Source organism: Calypte anna, chromosome 9 (assembly GCF_003957555.1).
Source record: "Calypte anna isolate BGI_N300 chromosome 9, bCalAnn1_v1.p, whole genome shotgun sequence".
In the NCBI taxonomy this organism is placed as follows: domain Eukaryota; kingdom Metazoa; phylum Chordata; class Aves; order Apodiformes; family Trochilidae; genus Calypte; species Calypte anna.
The window spans coordinates 20776868-20792830 of record NC_044255.1 but is presented as its reverse complement, the minus strand read 5'-3'; the positions used below and the strand labels follow the sequence as shown (position 1 = coordinate 20792830).

The 15963-nt window shown below is 48.3% G+C and overlaps 1 protein-coding gene across 4 annotated transcripts in view; it reads right to left on the bottom strand.

Moving 5' to 3' along the window:
* Window positions 1–15745, bottom strand: part of TNIK (TRAF2 and NCK interacting kinase) — a 145798-nt gene extending 130053 nt beyond the window's left edge. For all 4 annotated transcript variants that reach the window (XM_030455884.1, XM_030455886.1, XM_030455885.1 and 1 more), the window contains exon 1: window positions 15544–15745. In XM_030455884.1, coding sequence (XP_030311744.1) covers window positions 15544–15600 — 57 coding nt within the window. In that variant the 5' untranslated portion in view covers window positions 15601–15745. The remainder of the gene's footprint in view (window positions 1–15543) is intronic.
* Window positions 15746–15963: the final 218 nt, after the last annotated feature.

The window sequence follows — 15963 nt, the reverse complement described above, 5'->3', positions numbered from 1 at the left end:
TGCCCTCAGCTTCAGCAACACAGCAATGCCTCTGCCAGCAAACTAAAAAGAAAAGCCCTCACATATATTATGCCGAAGAAAATTAATCTTGTGTTCCACAGAATATTAAGTGGATTACATCTACAGCCTCCAAGGAGAAAAATGTTGATTTCCATGTATCTTGTGCTATTACTCACCTCTATTAGCATTTCTACCAGCCTAATGCTAGTCATGATAATTTTCTGTTGCTCAGTGCAGAGCTCAACTGGCTCAAGAAACCAAGCACTGAGAGCAAGAGGGAGATCCTGGAGGCCATGAGCAAGATCAACCCCCTGTGGCACTGTTGCTGCACAGGACATAGGTGAAAAAGAAAGCCAGCTTTTTTTTTTTTTTTTAATGACTTCATGGCAGGATCACCCTTGAACACCCATGTCTCCTTGTGAAGGCAAGAGAACAGCACGGATCCTTAAAACGAAACTTGCTAGCATCACTCAAAACACACCATTAAACCAGACAGAGCAAACATGGTGAGATGGACATTTCTAACCCCTGGGGAACCACAGCAGGACGCACACACATACCAATAAAAACTCAAGCTGCCAGATCTCCCACCCAGAAGGGAGCCCCAACCCATGGCTGAAGGAGAACACCTCCCAATGGTGATGCCCACACCATGCACAGAAGCACCAGCTCCCCACCCAGCACCACCAGCACCCCTCCTCAGCACCCTCACCAGCATGGGAAGCCCAGTATGCTGTTCCCCACACTCTGGGTAACCATACAAACCCATTGCAAAGTGCCACCAGCTGTCTTACTAGAGTTTTACACTTGCTTTGCAGAGGTGTTAATGACTCTCAAAAAGCACAAGCCTCAGATAAGCAGCTTTAATACCATTTAAAGGCTTACAATTAGGAGAAACTGAGAGCTTGCAAGGGCCAGACTCTCAGAGGGTGGCACATCCACTGAAACTGCTGCTCCTGTGAGAGGAGTGTAAATTACTCAGCACAGAGTAAGCAAGATCCAAACGACTCAGAAAGGATGCAACCCACTGACAGTGATGCAAACTCAGCCCAAGCTTTCCCAAATATTTCACAAGCAGGCTGATGAGTTTAAAAGGCCAAAAGGAGCGTTTTGATGATGCTGCACAAAGCAAAGGAGGAAAGGAGAAGATTTCCCAGGATGTGTGCTTCTTTCTAGATGTGATAAACAACCAAGAACTCTGCCCCTGCTTGATGCCTGGTGAGACTTCCCATCTATATCTTGCTAGTCTGGGCAGGGAAGAGGAATGCAGCTTCTCAGCTGTACTTCCCAGGCTCCAATCCCCTTCTTTTATATTTCCTAGAATAATTTGAATTCTACACAATAAACAGCAGAGCTGACAAGAAAAGCCTTATCAGATGGAGTAACTCACATGGGCAAGACAAAGGGCTAATGGCTACAAAATCAGGTAGGAGTGTTCTTAACCAGAAATCAACCCCAAGCAAGGGTTTCAGCAGCAACACACTGTCTCAGAAAGTAAAACAAACAGCACAACAAACTCTACCTGGCCATCCTAAATCCTCAGAGCTGCCTGCAGCACTCAGCATCACCTCATCCCACCTAGCAGGCCCATCACCATCTCTCCTGGTCAGCAGGGAGGGCAGCTGCAGCACTTGGATTGTAAGAAACCCTGGTGTGTGCTCAGCTGAGCTCTGCTCCACCTCCCAGCCCCAGGCTATACCAAGGAAGACAAATGACTACACGACCAAGATGCTCCTGTAAGCCTTTCCTCCTCTGAAGAGCTGACATACTGGAAAGGAATATTTGGTTATAGCAGTTCAGCTCTCCAGTGTTTCCCCAGACTGCAAGTGCTCTGAGGCCAGGATGAGGCTTTTGGTTGGGGTTCTACAACTCACACTGACAGAAAATTCAGAGTTCTGCTGCTGGATCCATCAAAAACTCCATCATCCAGGCAGAAAGTAAAACCTGTTAACATTAGCATCTATCCCAGACAAATTCCAGCACCATGCCTCACCCTTGCCAGAGATCCAGATTGTTCAGGGATACAGAAACTCATGGCAGGCTGACAGCAGCAGCATGGTCTCACCTTGAGTTCCCCACATACCTTACTCAAAAACAGAGATGCAGGATGTGATCCTCATCACTGTGTTTGTCCAAGAAAGAACTCTTAACCTCTTGGGTATTATCTCCCCATCTGATTTTCCTCCTGCAAATTGACACCTGCAAGTTATTTCCCTTCCCTCACATCCCAAACCTCACTCTGTGCTGGCAAGTATACAAGAAAAGCATTTATTTAAAGAACTTTGCTCATCAAGTCTCACAGACACCAAAACCACCCATTATCTAATCTGGGGAGAGCACAGCTTAATGGCTACAGCACAGGATGAGAGGCCAGAGGGTCTGACTTCTCCTCCCAGCTCTGCCAGGGCTGCATTGCCTGTAAGTGAATCTAGAGAAGATGCTTGACCCCTCCTCACCTTGATTTCCCTGCTATGAGACTATCCTAGCATTCCTTCCCTCACAGGGGATCTAATCTATCCTCATTAGCATCTGAAAAGAGTTACCCATCTCCGGATGTCTGTGTAAAGTGTACTATGAAAGACTGGAGAAACAGCACTGGTCAGGGAGCCTGGAGACAAATCTTCTTCAATGTGTTCAGTCAAACTGAACTTGCACTCCACATCTGTGCTTAGACATTTTAATTCCTTCCCTCTACGGAAAAAAAAAGTCCAGTATTTTTTGTATTATTATTATTATTGAGAAAGCTTAGAGAAGAGATTAAATTCTGGTCCCTAAGACAAGAAAAATGATGTGAAATTCTTTCACTAAAGTATCCAAAGATCCCACCATCTCTAGCTCTTCTCCCCACAGATAATATCAAAAAACAAAAGAATCTTCCCTGTCCCACCCTTGCTCTGGACACCCCTGAGTGGCCAAACTGGACTGATCAGAAGAAAAGCCAGAAATCCACTCTTACTGTCCTAGAGAAGCTAAATGTGGAGATGGGATAAATCCAGACCCAGCATAGATGCTCCTATGGACAAAGACCAGAGCCCAGCTTCTGAAGCCTCATTTCCAGCACAGCTCCTGCTCTGTGTTGCCCTGGTGGGATGCAGGAAGAGCATCTTCTGGTGTCAACAGACACCTCCACTTGGAAAAAAAATGAATGTCAAAATAAGGTAATATTTCAGCTCTTTGGGGAGGAAGGGAAGACACCTCATGACCTGTTCCCATCTTTCCCATTGGCCTCAGGTAACCTTGTAGGCAGATCACATCAAGAGCACCAGTGCCAGCAACAGCCACTGTACCAGCTGGGACTGCTCCTGTACAGCACAACTCTACAATTTGCTCCTAGATGGCTTCAAAAACCTTCTGCTTCCCCCTGAGCAGTGCCAGTGTCCAGTGAGGGACAGAAGTTATGTCCACCCTGCCTTAGACACATGGACCAGAAAGGAGCAGGTGGCCCAAGTACCAGAAGTAAAAAACCCAACCAGAGAAAAATGCCCTGGAGTTCCAGAATTAATGGAAAGCAGAAGAGGTTTTACAGACCCATTGAGAAACAGAGGGTGAGCATTAGAAAGCACATTTCAGTGTTTCATGATCACAAGGTGAGGTGCTTGCATAATAGCGACAAAGAACAGAAATGCTGATATCACAAGGCAGTTATGAAACTTGGGTTTAAAATGCAGAATTAACAATAACACAGCAATTAAGTGACAGAAGTGATTCTGCAGCCTTCAACTGAGGCATCACAGAATCACAGCATGTTAGGGGTTGGAAGAGACCTCAAGAGATCACTGAGTCCAATCCCCCTGCCAGGGCAGCATCATCTAAAGTAGGACACCCAGGAGAGGGAAGATTCTCTCTGGTGAAGAGCACACATGATGTGCACACCTCTGCTCCCAACTCGGAGCAGCAGGGAGCATCCCAGGGATCCATCCCACTCACAGCCTCACCTCACTTCACTTCTGACCTGCCCCAGGCAAGGCTTCAGGAACACACCAAGGGAGAGGCTGTGAACCTGTGAGGAGCAGGACAGTGAGGGAATAAACCTGAATATCTGCCCTTTGCCAGATAACTACCAGACCCTTAGCAAGGTTCTTGGTCTTCCTCCTGGATGGTTTTGACCATGGGCACACGCTCTCATTAATTCCTCCAGTGTCACCAGGACACATACAACCAAGACACATAATATAGAGCAGCAAAATGTCACAAAAATCAAGGGCAAAGGAACATAGAAGACAGTCCCTCCCGCTACAACCACTTCTATTTTTAGGCAGCCAGATTAGCTGGGAGCAGTTTAACTTGGTTCTGATAATGAGTAGGGCTCCTGCATCTTCTCTTGAGGACACTTCCTCTGTGCAGGCACTTGGCTTTACAACAGCAGCACAGAAGAGGTCACACAACTGGTGAAAGCAAAACCACAACTTCTTGTGAAAGGCTCTTGAGAAAGCAACTCCAGCTTTGAACTTGTGCCCCACCTCCTTTGTCAACCACACAACTTCATCTGGAGGAAGGGAGGTATGGTCCAGCTACCTACAAGGCATCCTTCCCTTTGCACCACACCATAAATTACCCTTTGCAGAGTTGCAATGCTTTTACTCAGAGGATGTGAGCTGGTGCATCTCAGAAGCACAAATCCTCATGGAGAGATCCATATTCCAATGAAAGCTGACAGCTTCCCACACTGCGGAAAGAGCAAAGCCCACCTTACTGTGGGTCACAAGGAACAGCTGCTGAGAGCTGCCACAGCACCAGGACCACTACACTTATGATAGGGACTTGATAAAGAAGAGGATGATAATTATCAAAGGAGCAAGACAAAACACAGATGTGTAGAAGATTTGGGTCCCACTGAACTGACAGTTTCTTTTCAGGAAGAGATGTTCCCCTGTCCCTCAGAAGTCTGAAGTCCTGCACATCCCTTTTCTGCAATGCAACCACATCCAATGTCCTTTGCTTGCTTCAGATTGCCTTGACAGAAAGATCCAGGTGCAAAGCTTTCCTCCTTCAGGTCCACTGCTTTTCAGCTTCTCAAGGTTCAACCTTCCTCCACAGCCCTTCACCACCACCCTCCTATCTCCCTGAAGACCACAGTGGCTCCAGGTAAGGCAGGAGGACCTGGTAGTCCAAACAGGCAAAGTCCAGAGGGTGAAATACACCTTCAAGCTGGTGGCAGAGGTGAGGGACAGTAGAGGTTGACAGCTTCTCACCCAGAAAATGGAAGTGTGGCAGAAGCAGCCCAGGGATCTCTGGCTGTTGTGCATCATTCAGTGAATCACAGAACACTTTGGAAGGAACATTTAAAGGTCAGCCAGTCCAATCCCCTGTAGTGAGCAGGGACATCTGCAATTAGATCAGCTCACTGAAAGCCCCATCCAACCTGACCCTCAACACTTCCAGGGATGGGGCATCAACCACCTCTCTGGAATAAAAAAAAGGCCTCACAAAAAAAAAAATTCTCCATTTTTTCTTCTTAATTTCCAATAAACAACTTGGAATCTTCAACTCACCCTTTGGACTACAGTCTTTTAGGGAAGCCATTTTTCCATGCTTTTCTAAAATTCTAGGAAAAACCCACTCACCTCTTAAATTAACTTCTGGTGTCAGGACTTCATAAGATTTCATCATCACAGACAAAATCACCAGGCTTTTTACAAGTTAGAAACCCTTGCCCAGAAACAAGGTACCACTATGCCAGCCTGCCCCCTGCCCCTTGCCCCTTTGCCCTGTGAAAAGGCAAAAAAGAGCATCCCTGGGGCACCAACCCCCAGGCTGAGGCCAGCAGCTAGTCTGCTTACTGCTTCTTGGTGACCTCCTGTCCCTGGTCACAAGCACCTTCACACCAGGCTCTTGTACTGCAAAACCTCATTTATTGAGGAAAAAAAAAAAAAAGAACTTCAATATGAGGAAGCATTTAAGACAGTTAGTAGATGATTAACAAGCACTCAGGTCAATTGGTACAGGAGATCCACAGCTTCCTTACAGCCATGAAAAACTTCTCCTGCATCCACCTGGCAGGAATCAGAGGTGAGGAGTTCACCAGGGACTGTGCCTAGCAAAGTCCTCACTGCAGGGATGATGCAGCCACAGCCCATTAGCTCTCTCCCAGGCTCCTGGCTACAGGTTTCCAGCCCAGGGACCTTCCCATGGTAGATCTTGTTCCTACCTTCCTGCTTTCCCATCAACCAAGCTGCCCCTAAGACCTCCCTCCCCAACCTGAGCCCTTGCTGGACAGCCTTTGAAAAGGTGGCCACAGCTTTCCATGCTCTCCTACCCATCTCCCTCCCATCAGTAGGTCCTTGCCCTCCCACCAGCTGAGCTTTCTGGCTCTCAGGGTCCCCACCCTCAGGCACCCATCACCTCAATGCAGAAGGTTGGGGAGAAGAGGTACAAAGTGCGTCGCGCGGCTCTCCTAAACCAAGGCCAAAGGAGCAGCAGCATTCCTGCTCCGGGTCTTTGCCTTTTCATGCTGGAGCCCCCCAGAGCCAAGTCGAGGTGCTCCAGCACTCTGAAGTATCAGCTATTTTTAGGCAGCAATATCCTGAACACCCTCCTTCATCCTGGCTTTTATAGTGCACAATGAAGAAGTTACTGGGACTTGGCACTTTCTCCTTACCAGGCCATCATTAATAAGTGACTCATATCATATTGCAGCATGAGTCATCTTGGCAGAGGTCACCATCAGAAGTGACAACTAGTCTTCAATTATTTCCTCCAAGTTGAATTAGAGGTACATTGTTATGCTAATTTTACATCTGCTCCATCCTATCTTTCCATCCTCTGTCTCCAGAGCAACCTGGGATTTCACCTCACAACCCAAGCTGTGTCAGGAACAGCTTTTCCACCAATGTGGAGTTACAGGTTGTCAAAAAACACAGGCACACCAAAGGGAAATCTTCTGGATGGGTTTTCAGCCACAGCACCTAATATCTAAAGGAGCTCTCCATCCCTCCTCCCACTCTTGCTCCACAGAGACATCGAGCTGCTGTCCCTGCCACCTCCCTGCTCTCTTCATATTTTATCACAACCATTTTTCAAGCACCCAAGGGCTTGCCCAGTGCTCACACACCTTCAGCCACACCACATCATTGCCTCCAAGAGCAGTACAAAACCCAGCAAACAAAATCACTTTGAAATATGCCCTGTGACACACGAATATTGAAGAAACTATTACAAGCCATGAACGGGGCAGGGAGAACAGGAGGCATTTTCACCCATTTTCCATTTTCTATCCAAGCAGCCCCACACTTCAACAAGACCCCAGCATGTCCCCTCCCCAGTCCCTCTCCTTTGGCTCATCCCACACACAACTTACCCACCAGAGCTCCCCAACTAGTGAACCAGGAGAGGACAACATCCTTGCCAGGGCAGGGCACAACCACTGCAGAGCACTCAGCTTGAGGAACACAGCTTTGCCCATCAGAAACCACGGCCATTCCCAGCCCAGTCACTGGTGGAGCCACTCTCTTTACATTTATAGCACTCCAGTGCAGCCACGCTGGCTGGGAGGTTCACTTTGGAGAGCATTTGTCAACTCCTCTCACTACTGGAATCCCATTTATCTGTTACAGCCTCTGCAGCCAGCCCAACACACCAATCCCCCCCAGAACAGCAATGGGAAGAGCAGACTCATCACACTGTGTACTGAAGCTAATCAATATGTAAAGGCTGAGGATTTATTGCACTGAAGACAGACTGTCTGCATAGCCAGAAAATGCATTTAAAGACCTTTTTCATTTTGTTGCCTTGGCCTCTGGTTTTGCTCCAAGAACAGTTGTCTTGCACACCTATCTTTCTTTCCTCCCGAAATGGTGGCAACTGCAGACACAGGAGGGAAGCTCCCCCACCTCCCCAGGAACACCCACCATGAGTATTCAGTGGGATAATGTAACACAAAAACCACAAGTTTAAGGGCAGTGTCCCTTCAGTTCCCACCAGGCTTCACATAGGATAACAGGCTTGGAAAATTTTGGCCTGTGTTTTGGAGAACATCTGTGTGCCAGGTAGAGGGATACACAAGCTGTGCCACTCACAGCCACACAAGCCCACAATGCTGTCCTATTCCCTACAAGAGAGAACAGTTAATCCTCTCTTATTTTAATATATTGTCGTGTATATATATATATACTATTTTTATATTTATAAATAAGAACTTTCTAAGTGCCCCCACAAAGCACACAGCATCTCTGACTTGCTGTGTTTTGGGGGTGACCACCTGCAAAGCTGAAATACAACCTGGGTACCACAACTAGGGAGCCACAACTGGAGAGATCCTATGAAGCCCCAAAGCTTGTTCTCTGATTTCATCTCTGCTCATGTTTTAGGGAGCAAAAGCACAGCAGGGAATAACCAGCAGGCTTAGTGCTCCTGGAGCACCAACATCAGAAGAACCACCAGCTACCAGGCAAAAGCAATTTTTTGCTCACTCTATCAGCTATATGGCCCACAATGCATCTAAGAAAGATGGCAATGAGATAAGGAAGAGATCTGCACCTTTGCTTTTGCCAGTTTATCTCAAAAATCACACTAGGCTTTTGTGCTTGTGTACAAAAGAGAAAGGATGAGGCAAATAAATTCTGATTTACAGGGAGAGTTCTATGTTGTCTGGACATCAAACAGCACCCAATTAGTCCTGCAAGGATCTGACCCACAAATTATGAAAACAAATGCCTCTGAAGCTTTGATCTCTTGTATTTCTGTAGCATGCTATAGCAGTTATTGGACACATTTTATTAGATTCAAGCTGTGTGATCTCTTCCTCGGCAAAGGCTCTATCACCTCCAATGCATCCTGCAGTCTCCATCCAGCAGATTAAGGGCACAGTCCCAAACAGTCACTTCTGTCATGCACAAAACACATGACTCAGCTGGAAGTATGCTTTTTCCTGCTGAGTTTCAAAATTAGGAGCAAAAAGAATTTTTAAAAGGAAGGAGAGGGAAGTGTCAGCCTCCTAAATTAAATTTTCGATTCTTTGTTGGTTTATTATGGGGAAAAAAATCCTAGGCAGTATCCCTGGCTTCTAAGAAGTGTTGCTTTGAGAACAATTCATTTCAGTTTGCACCCCGAAATGCCACTGCTGGGGGGGAAGCAAATAAAAACTGCAAGAAAAGGTTTCATGCACTCTGAAGCTGCAAACCACACGAGCACTCACGTGAACAGCAACACAACCACCCACCCTCACTAGAGAGACAGCCCTGAAAACCAAGAGGATGTTCCATTGCTACAGCTTTACTCAGAAGAGCAACTCACTGCTCACAGCACAAGCTGAGCAGCTCCTGCACTTGACAGAGGCTACGGTTGCTTTCAAACCCATACACAGGAAGGATGGAACCGTGTCAGCCCTTCACTTCCTGGCAAAAAGGTGGTGTTTGCATCAAGCAATTAATATTTCATATTAATATCTCATATTTGGGGAGCAGAGGAAAGGTGGTATCTGCAAAGTCCATGCCTTCTGCTGCCCTCGGGGTAGTCTGGCAGCTGAGCAGGGGACACCACAGGCTGTTTACTCACCTAGTAGGGAAGGAGGAAATGTTGGTCCTCAGCCAGGCAAGATGCATCTGGAACTGCCCACCTGATCACAGTCACTCATCCTTTACTACCAACACACAACCTGGAACTTCTGGCAGGCACTGTAGGAAATGAACGTGGAAAAGCCACGGTCTGGATGAAAGGGGAGGAAGATTTTCTGATTTGGCATCACAAAATAAAATCGGGTGTGCAGAGAGATACAACTGAATTTTAACTAAACTTCTTATCAGTGTTCCAACCTTCCACTAACGAGCCATTGCAGAAGCACAACAGGGCTGGGGACCTACATGCTGAACATCCTTACCCCTCTGGGGGAAGAGGATGCTTGGCCACTGGCATTTGAGACCATGATGGAGAGGGAAGGCAGAAGGAGAAGGAGTCTCTGTTTCCCAAGGACTTGATGATCTCTGAGGTCCCTTCCAACCCAGCCAATTCTATGATTCTATGATTCTATGTTCCTTGGACAATCCTCCTTTAGCAATCCTAAGTGAGTTACACAGAGAACATGAAATCTCACTTACATAAATTGTCTTCCTGAGTCCTTCATGAGAAGCTGCCTTTAGGATTTAGGTCCTGAGCCCTTCAACATCATCCTCTCCACCTCAAGCCACACGAGCTGTTGTGTTACTGTTACCCCCACACCATGCACTCTTTTCCCCTTTGGTAGCTTTTTACCAGGGGAAATCTAACAGGATTCTCCCAATTTATACTCAAGACATGAAGCCAGGAGACAGGATCAATACTCTGTCCTTGGTCTGCAGGTCAGAGGCAGAGAACTCCTGCTGATGTCTGTAATTACCCTTGCAAAGTGTCTGGGGGTGCATTAGCAGGAGTCAGAGAAGGATTTGCAGAGAGCAGCTCAAAGCCTGAGCCCAAGGAGATGATGCAGCTTTGGTGTGACCTGGCTCCAAATGAATGACTTCCAAGAAAACCTCTTCTATAGCTGGGTGAATCATTTGGGGAGATTAACATACTGATCCAATGGAAACCACTTCCCCTCTCTGTAACCCTCTGTAACTCTCTGCAAACTGTACCACTACATCTGCTAAAGCCTGGCAGATAAAAACTACCTTCACACAGCAAGATCTAGCATCCTCCAACTACTCCCTCTTCCACAGATGAAAAAAATCAGACACTTTATTATAAATATGCACAGCAATCAAACACTTCATTGCTCCAAACCTCAACTCAACAAAATGTTTGTGCTCAAACTTCAACCTATTCTAGCACATGATTTCCCCCTTCCCTCTCCTCTCCAAATCACTAATTTTTACAGGAACACTGATGAGAACAAACTCTCCATATCTTTAAAAGTACATTGTGGACAATTTCCAAAATTAAGGAAGAATAACCACGGAGAGCAGTACTAAAGGACACATGAAGAACTACAGAAGAGCAGCACCTGGGCTGCACATCTCCAGAAGGTGAAAACCAAAAACAGAGCGTGCAGAAGGATTAGCCAGAAGATAGAGTCTCCTTTCTGTTGTAACTTTCCATGAGCAAAGAAAGAAAAATACGCATGTATGGGTAGAAGATAAACGTTTGCAGCACTATCAGTACTCGGGGTCAAGGCATGGAAGCAAGATGCAGAAAAAGACTTGGACAGGTACAAGATACATGGACAGAGTTCTGGTCCACAGCTTACACAGCACTGAGTCCCACTGGAAGAGGACAGCTCCAAATTCCTGGTGGAAGGCTACTGAGAGTGCCTGTCCTCAGAAATTCAGGCTGTATGTATTTATTTGTTGAGGATATGTCCTGAATTTTTCATGGCAGCATATCACGTAAAACACAGCACATATAAATAAGCTTTTCATGTCTTTTTTTAATCTCCAGAAGTAATCTCTAGTCAAATTTGTTCCTCTATCTAGCAAGAAGGTGACCTTTGCAAAAGCTGCCCAAAATCTGTTGAGCTACAGAGTTTTTTAAAAGGTGCTGGAAGATTAAACCTAATGCTGTCATGATAATGCTCCCGAGTGGTGGCTTGCAGTGCTTACCTCCCATTAGAACTTCTCCTAAATCTTTAATGATGCTGAAATATGCCATAAACTGACAGAGTTCTGCGAACAGGACAATGCCAGCATGTTTGTTTCTGTTTTATTTTGGGTTTTGTTTCATATGAGAGCTTTTATCTGCATTGACAGTGATCAACTAATGCAAACAAATGGCCACTGAAACTTCACTTCTGTACAAAGCAAAGCTAAAGGAAGAGTAGTGACATTTTTGGGTTTCTTCCAATTCTTCCCAGCAACAGCTAATACCCACCAACTTCTTAATTCTGTGCTGTCTCCTCTCCAAGCCTGAGCATTAAAGGCCAAGCGTTTCCAAAACAACTAATGATTTTAGAATCCAGTTTCCAGAGACTGCATGGTCAGCACTTTGCTAAAGTAAATAACAAAAGCTTGGGTTTTGTTAATGAGCTCAAAACAAAAGCAACACCCAGGTACACGAAGAAAGCAATAGCTCCTTCCACAAAAAGGCTCTTTTCACATCCCCAGGCTTGCAGAAAACCTTCAGCCAAACTGTATGACCCAGGTGAGCCCTGAAATCCCCCAGCCTTCAGCTGTGACCTGAGCACAGGGCCAGCCCCCCACCAAGCAGAAAAGGAACAGCTGTGAGTGGGGGGGTTTGTTTGCCCCAAGCTGGTCTCACCCCGGGGGATTATCAGCTCCCTGAGAAAGGTTTTTTCTCCTGGAGAGCTTTCATCACCTCCCACACACTCTGCACATCACCCCAAATGCATACAGCTGTGGCAGCTACTGCAGAAGAACCCACTGCTACCACGGGTACATCAGCTGGAGCCCGTCCCTGCAGATGGATGCAGCAGAGGAAAAGCTATTGACCTGAATATTTTAGAAGGATCAAGGCCACTGCCTTCAGCAAGAGATGACAGCCTCTTCCATTCGCTGAGACATTAAAAAAAGGGTGGATAAAACTCCCAAACCCAGCCCCATGTTTCTGCTTCTTCACCTCCTGGGATCAGCTGTGCATTGGCCACCAGAAAGCACGACCCTCTGCATCCCCCCCTCACATCCACTCCCCTTTTATTGTAAAAATCTGCTTCTCAAACATGCCTGTCAACAGCCTATGCAAATCCCTGTGTTAATCATTATTCTGCTGGTAGCACTGCCAGGTCATTCGGCTATTAAACATGCTGAGTGGGCTAGCAAAAATATCTCCCAGTCCGTACAAAAGAACATTATAATGTAGTTTATCTTCTCCCCTTGTCAGCGTGATATGCAGCACTACCTGTTCAATGGCCTCATCATTTTAAATGACAGCTTTCTGCAACATTAACAATACTCATTACCAGCACCACCACCAGAAGAACTCCAGTTTAAGAACCTGGTGTCAAAGGTTTCACACCCTGCCCTTGCCTCACACGCTCAACCCTCTGCACCAACGTGGGGACACTTGGGTACCATGGCAATGAGCACGGTGCACAATGATGGAGAGAAATCTGTTGCAAAGAAGGCAGGAGGGAGCCCGAAGTGTGCTCACTCCAGGCACCAGCCCGTGCATTTTAATCAGAATTCAGTGCTTTGTTCCCAGCCCAGCCGCCAGCACATCAAGCAGATGCACTGCTGAGGAGGAGCTCGACTCTGTGGCCAAGATGATCTCCAGCCTGGCAAAACCAGAAGCAACTGCTCCTTCCTAGGTTACCCTTCATCCCAGCTTGATAAATCCTACCCTGTAAGCCAGAGGAAATCCAAAATGAATGATGGTTTGTGTGTGCAGGGTTCTGCCTGTGCCGAGCCGTGCTCAGCCTCCCAGCAGCTCGCTCTGGTCCTACAAATCCACCTTCCTCCCACCTGACAGAAGTAGGGAAGCCAAAGCAAAAGGATGGGGAGAACCAGCATTCAAAGGTCCACCTTTTTTACATGCGTTTGCTTGTTGTTCATAAAACTCAGCCTCCTGGAACATTCCGGTGACTCAAACTTGGAGATAAGAGGCCTGAACATCTCTCTTCCCCACTGCTGGGAACAAACCATCCCCTCTGCCAGATTTTGAGTCACTACCTGCTCCCAGCATCTCACACAGCCATCCCTCACCCCTTCAAACACACAACCACAAGAGCAGTGTCTCCTCCATCCAGACTCATCTCCAAACCCGCAGCAACGTGACACTTCTTTTCTAATAAATGAAATTTTGCAAGGCTTGGGGAATTACTCCTCCCTGCCATGTTTTGTGCTCAGACAGCAAATTTACTATTGATTTCTGATTCAGACCCTGTGGAATGATTCACGCTTCTTGCCCTATCTGCTGGATTTATGACCTTTAACAATTATTCTAAGTGCTAAAAGAGCTTACTTTAGAAGAAGATCTATTCCTTGGCAAATTAAGCTCCTATTCTCATCTCACTTAAAACCAGTGAATCGTTTACAGTGCCATAGCAGGTTTCTCCTTTTAAGAGAAGAGAGCAGAGGCCCAAGCAGTCCTTGGGGTCCTGCCAGAGCAGCCACCACTGGGAAGAGGCCGTGGCTTTGCTTTCCCACCCCACCATCAGTCAAGATTTCGTGTCCCCTTGTCACCAGCTCCCCTCAAATGCCATCAGTGCTCTGCTCGCCCAGCAGGCGCTGCCAGTGGTTCTCTGGGGGAGGGAGGGAAACAGATATTTCCTCCTAAAGCGAAAACAAAACCCTGACTGTATCTGGTGAGCACTGCCATTCAAAAGCCACAAACACAACCAGAAAACCTAAGCATATGTGGACACCGTTTTCAAAAGAAATAGTGCCCTGGTTCAAATAAACTTCCCAATGCAGATGTTAAAAATAGTAAACTAAAAATCTTGTTTCTAGGGGGTGGAAAAGAAGCAGAGGGTCCCCTCCACAAAGGACACTGCTTTTCTGGATTAATTCCACCAGCTTCAGCACCCTCTCTTCCAAGGCACCTTCCACCTAAGAGGGGAAAGGAGAGCTCCAGGTCTGACTTTAAGCTAGATGGTCCCCCTGCTCCAATCTCATCTACACTGTATATTGCTGAGCAATCATTTACAGTACTAATCAACCAGAAACTCACCAGGAAGAAAGTAGGGCAAGTGAATAAAGATAAGACTTTTTTTTTTCCTTTTCCCTTGCACTGAAGCAAATAATATTTCTAAAAATACACTTGTGCAAGTCTTCAGCGGATTCTGCTTAATTTTATTTATGTATGGCAGCAGGTTGAGAGAAGCAGCCCCGGTGGCTGCCTCCCCAATAAACACTGCTTCCCGAAACGACTCCCCATGCTGGATCCCAACTAGCTGCTCTTCCCACCAAAAAGATGAGGCAGAAATGCGGGGTGGGGGGGAAAGGATGTGTGGAAGTGACAGGAAAAATAGACCAAGGGGGGACATCAGGCCACAGCCCACGCAGAGGCTGACACATTTGAGGAGCCCGACATTTCAAGGGTACACGATGAGCTTCATTTTTAAGGAGGGGAAGATACATGGAGGGGGTGAGGAGAAGCCACGGCCGGGAGGAAACAGGGCACGGAGAGGGATGGCCGGAAAGGCCGGCGATATGGAGCAGCCCCCTTCTCGCACCCCCGGCCATACCCGTATCCCTGTCCCTGTGTCCCTCCGTCCGTGCTGCAGGAGCGCAGCGCGGGCACTGCCCGCACCCACCGACACACGGGGACCTCCGGCTGCCCCACGGCTGCCGGGGGACTGGCCCCAGACCCCCCCTCCAACCCCTTCGACCGTACGCACAGGCGTATACACGCTCCTGTGTGCGTGTGCACACACACACACACACGCACACACCTGCCTACGCGCCTCCATACATGGTTGCGCGTATCGCTGCATGCCGGCAGGCACACACGTATGGACACCGCGCACACACACACGGCTGCAGGCATGCACACGCTTACAGCTCCCGATTAACATACGCGCAGGCTGCACCCCCACACCCACCCGCGCACCCCCACACCCACCCCCACCACCGAGACACAGAGGGATGGATGGATTGGGAAGGAGGGAGAGAGGGGGGGACCGCTCCCGCATCCACCCCCCACCACCACCACCACCTCCCCCGCCCCATCCCCGAGCCTTACCCGCAGCGCCGAGAGGTCGATCTCGTCCAGGCTCCGCGCCGGGGAATCGCTCGCCATGTTTCCGCCGCCGGCCAAGCGGCCCCGCCGCCACCGAGCGGGCAGTGGCGGCCGCCGCGGCTCTGGCGCTATTTAACGCTTCTCCTCATGCGGGACGCCGGGAAGCAGAAGCCGCCGCGGCCGCCGCCACCGCCGCTGCCGCCGCCTCCGCCCCTATCCCTACCCTTGCCCCTACCCTTCCGCCTGCAGCGCGGTTAGGGGCGGCCGCGGGCTGCGCCGGGATGGCGGCGGCGGCGGCTCATGGCATCACCGCCTCCCCGGCCGAGCCCGCCGCCGGAGCTGTCTGTCAGGGACCGGGGAGGGGGCGGCGGCGGCGGGGGCGGCGCCGGGCCCCGCCACCAGGGGGCGGGGGCGGCCCCGCAG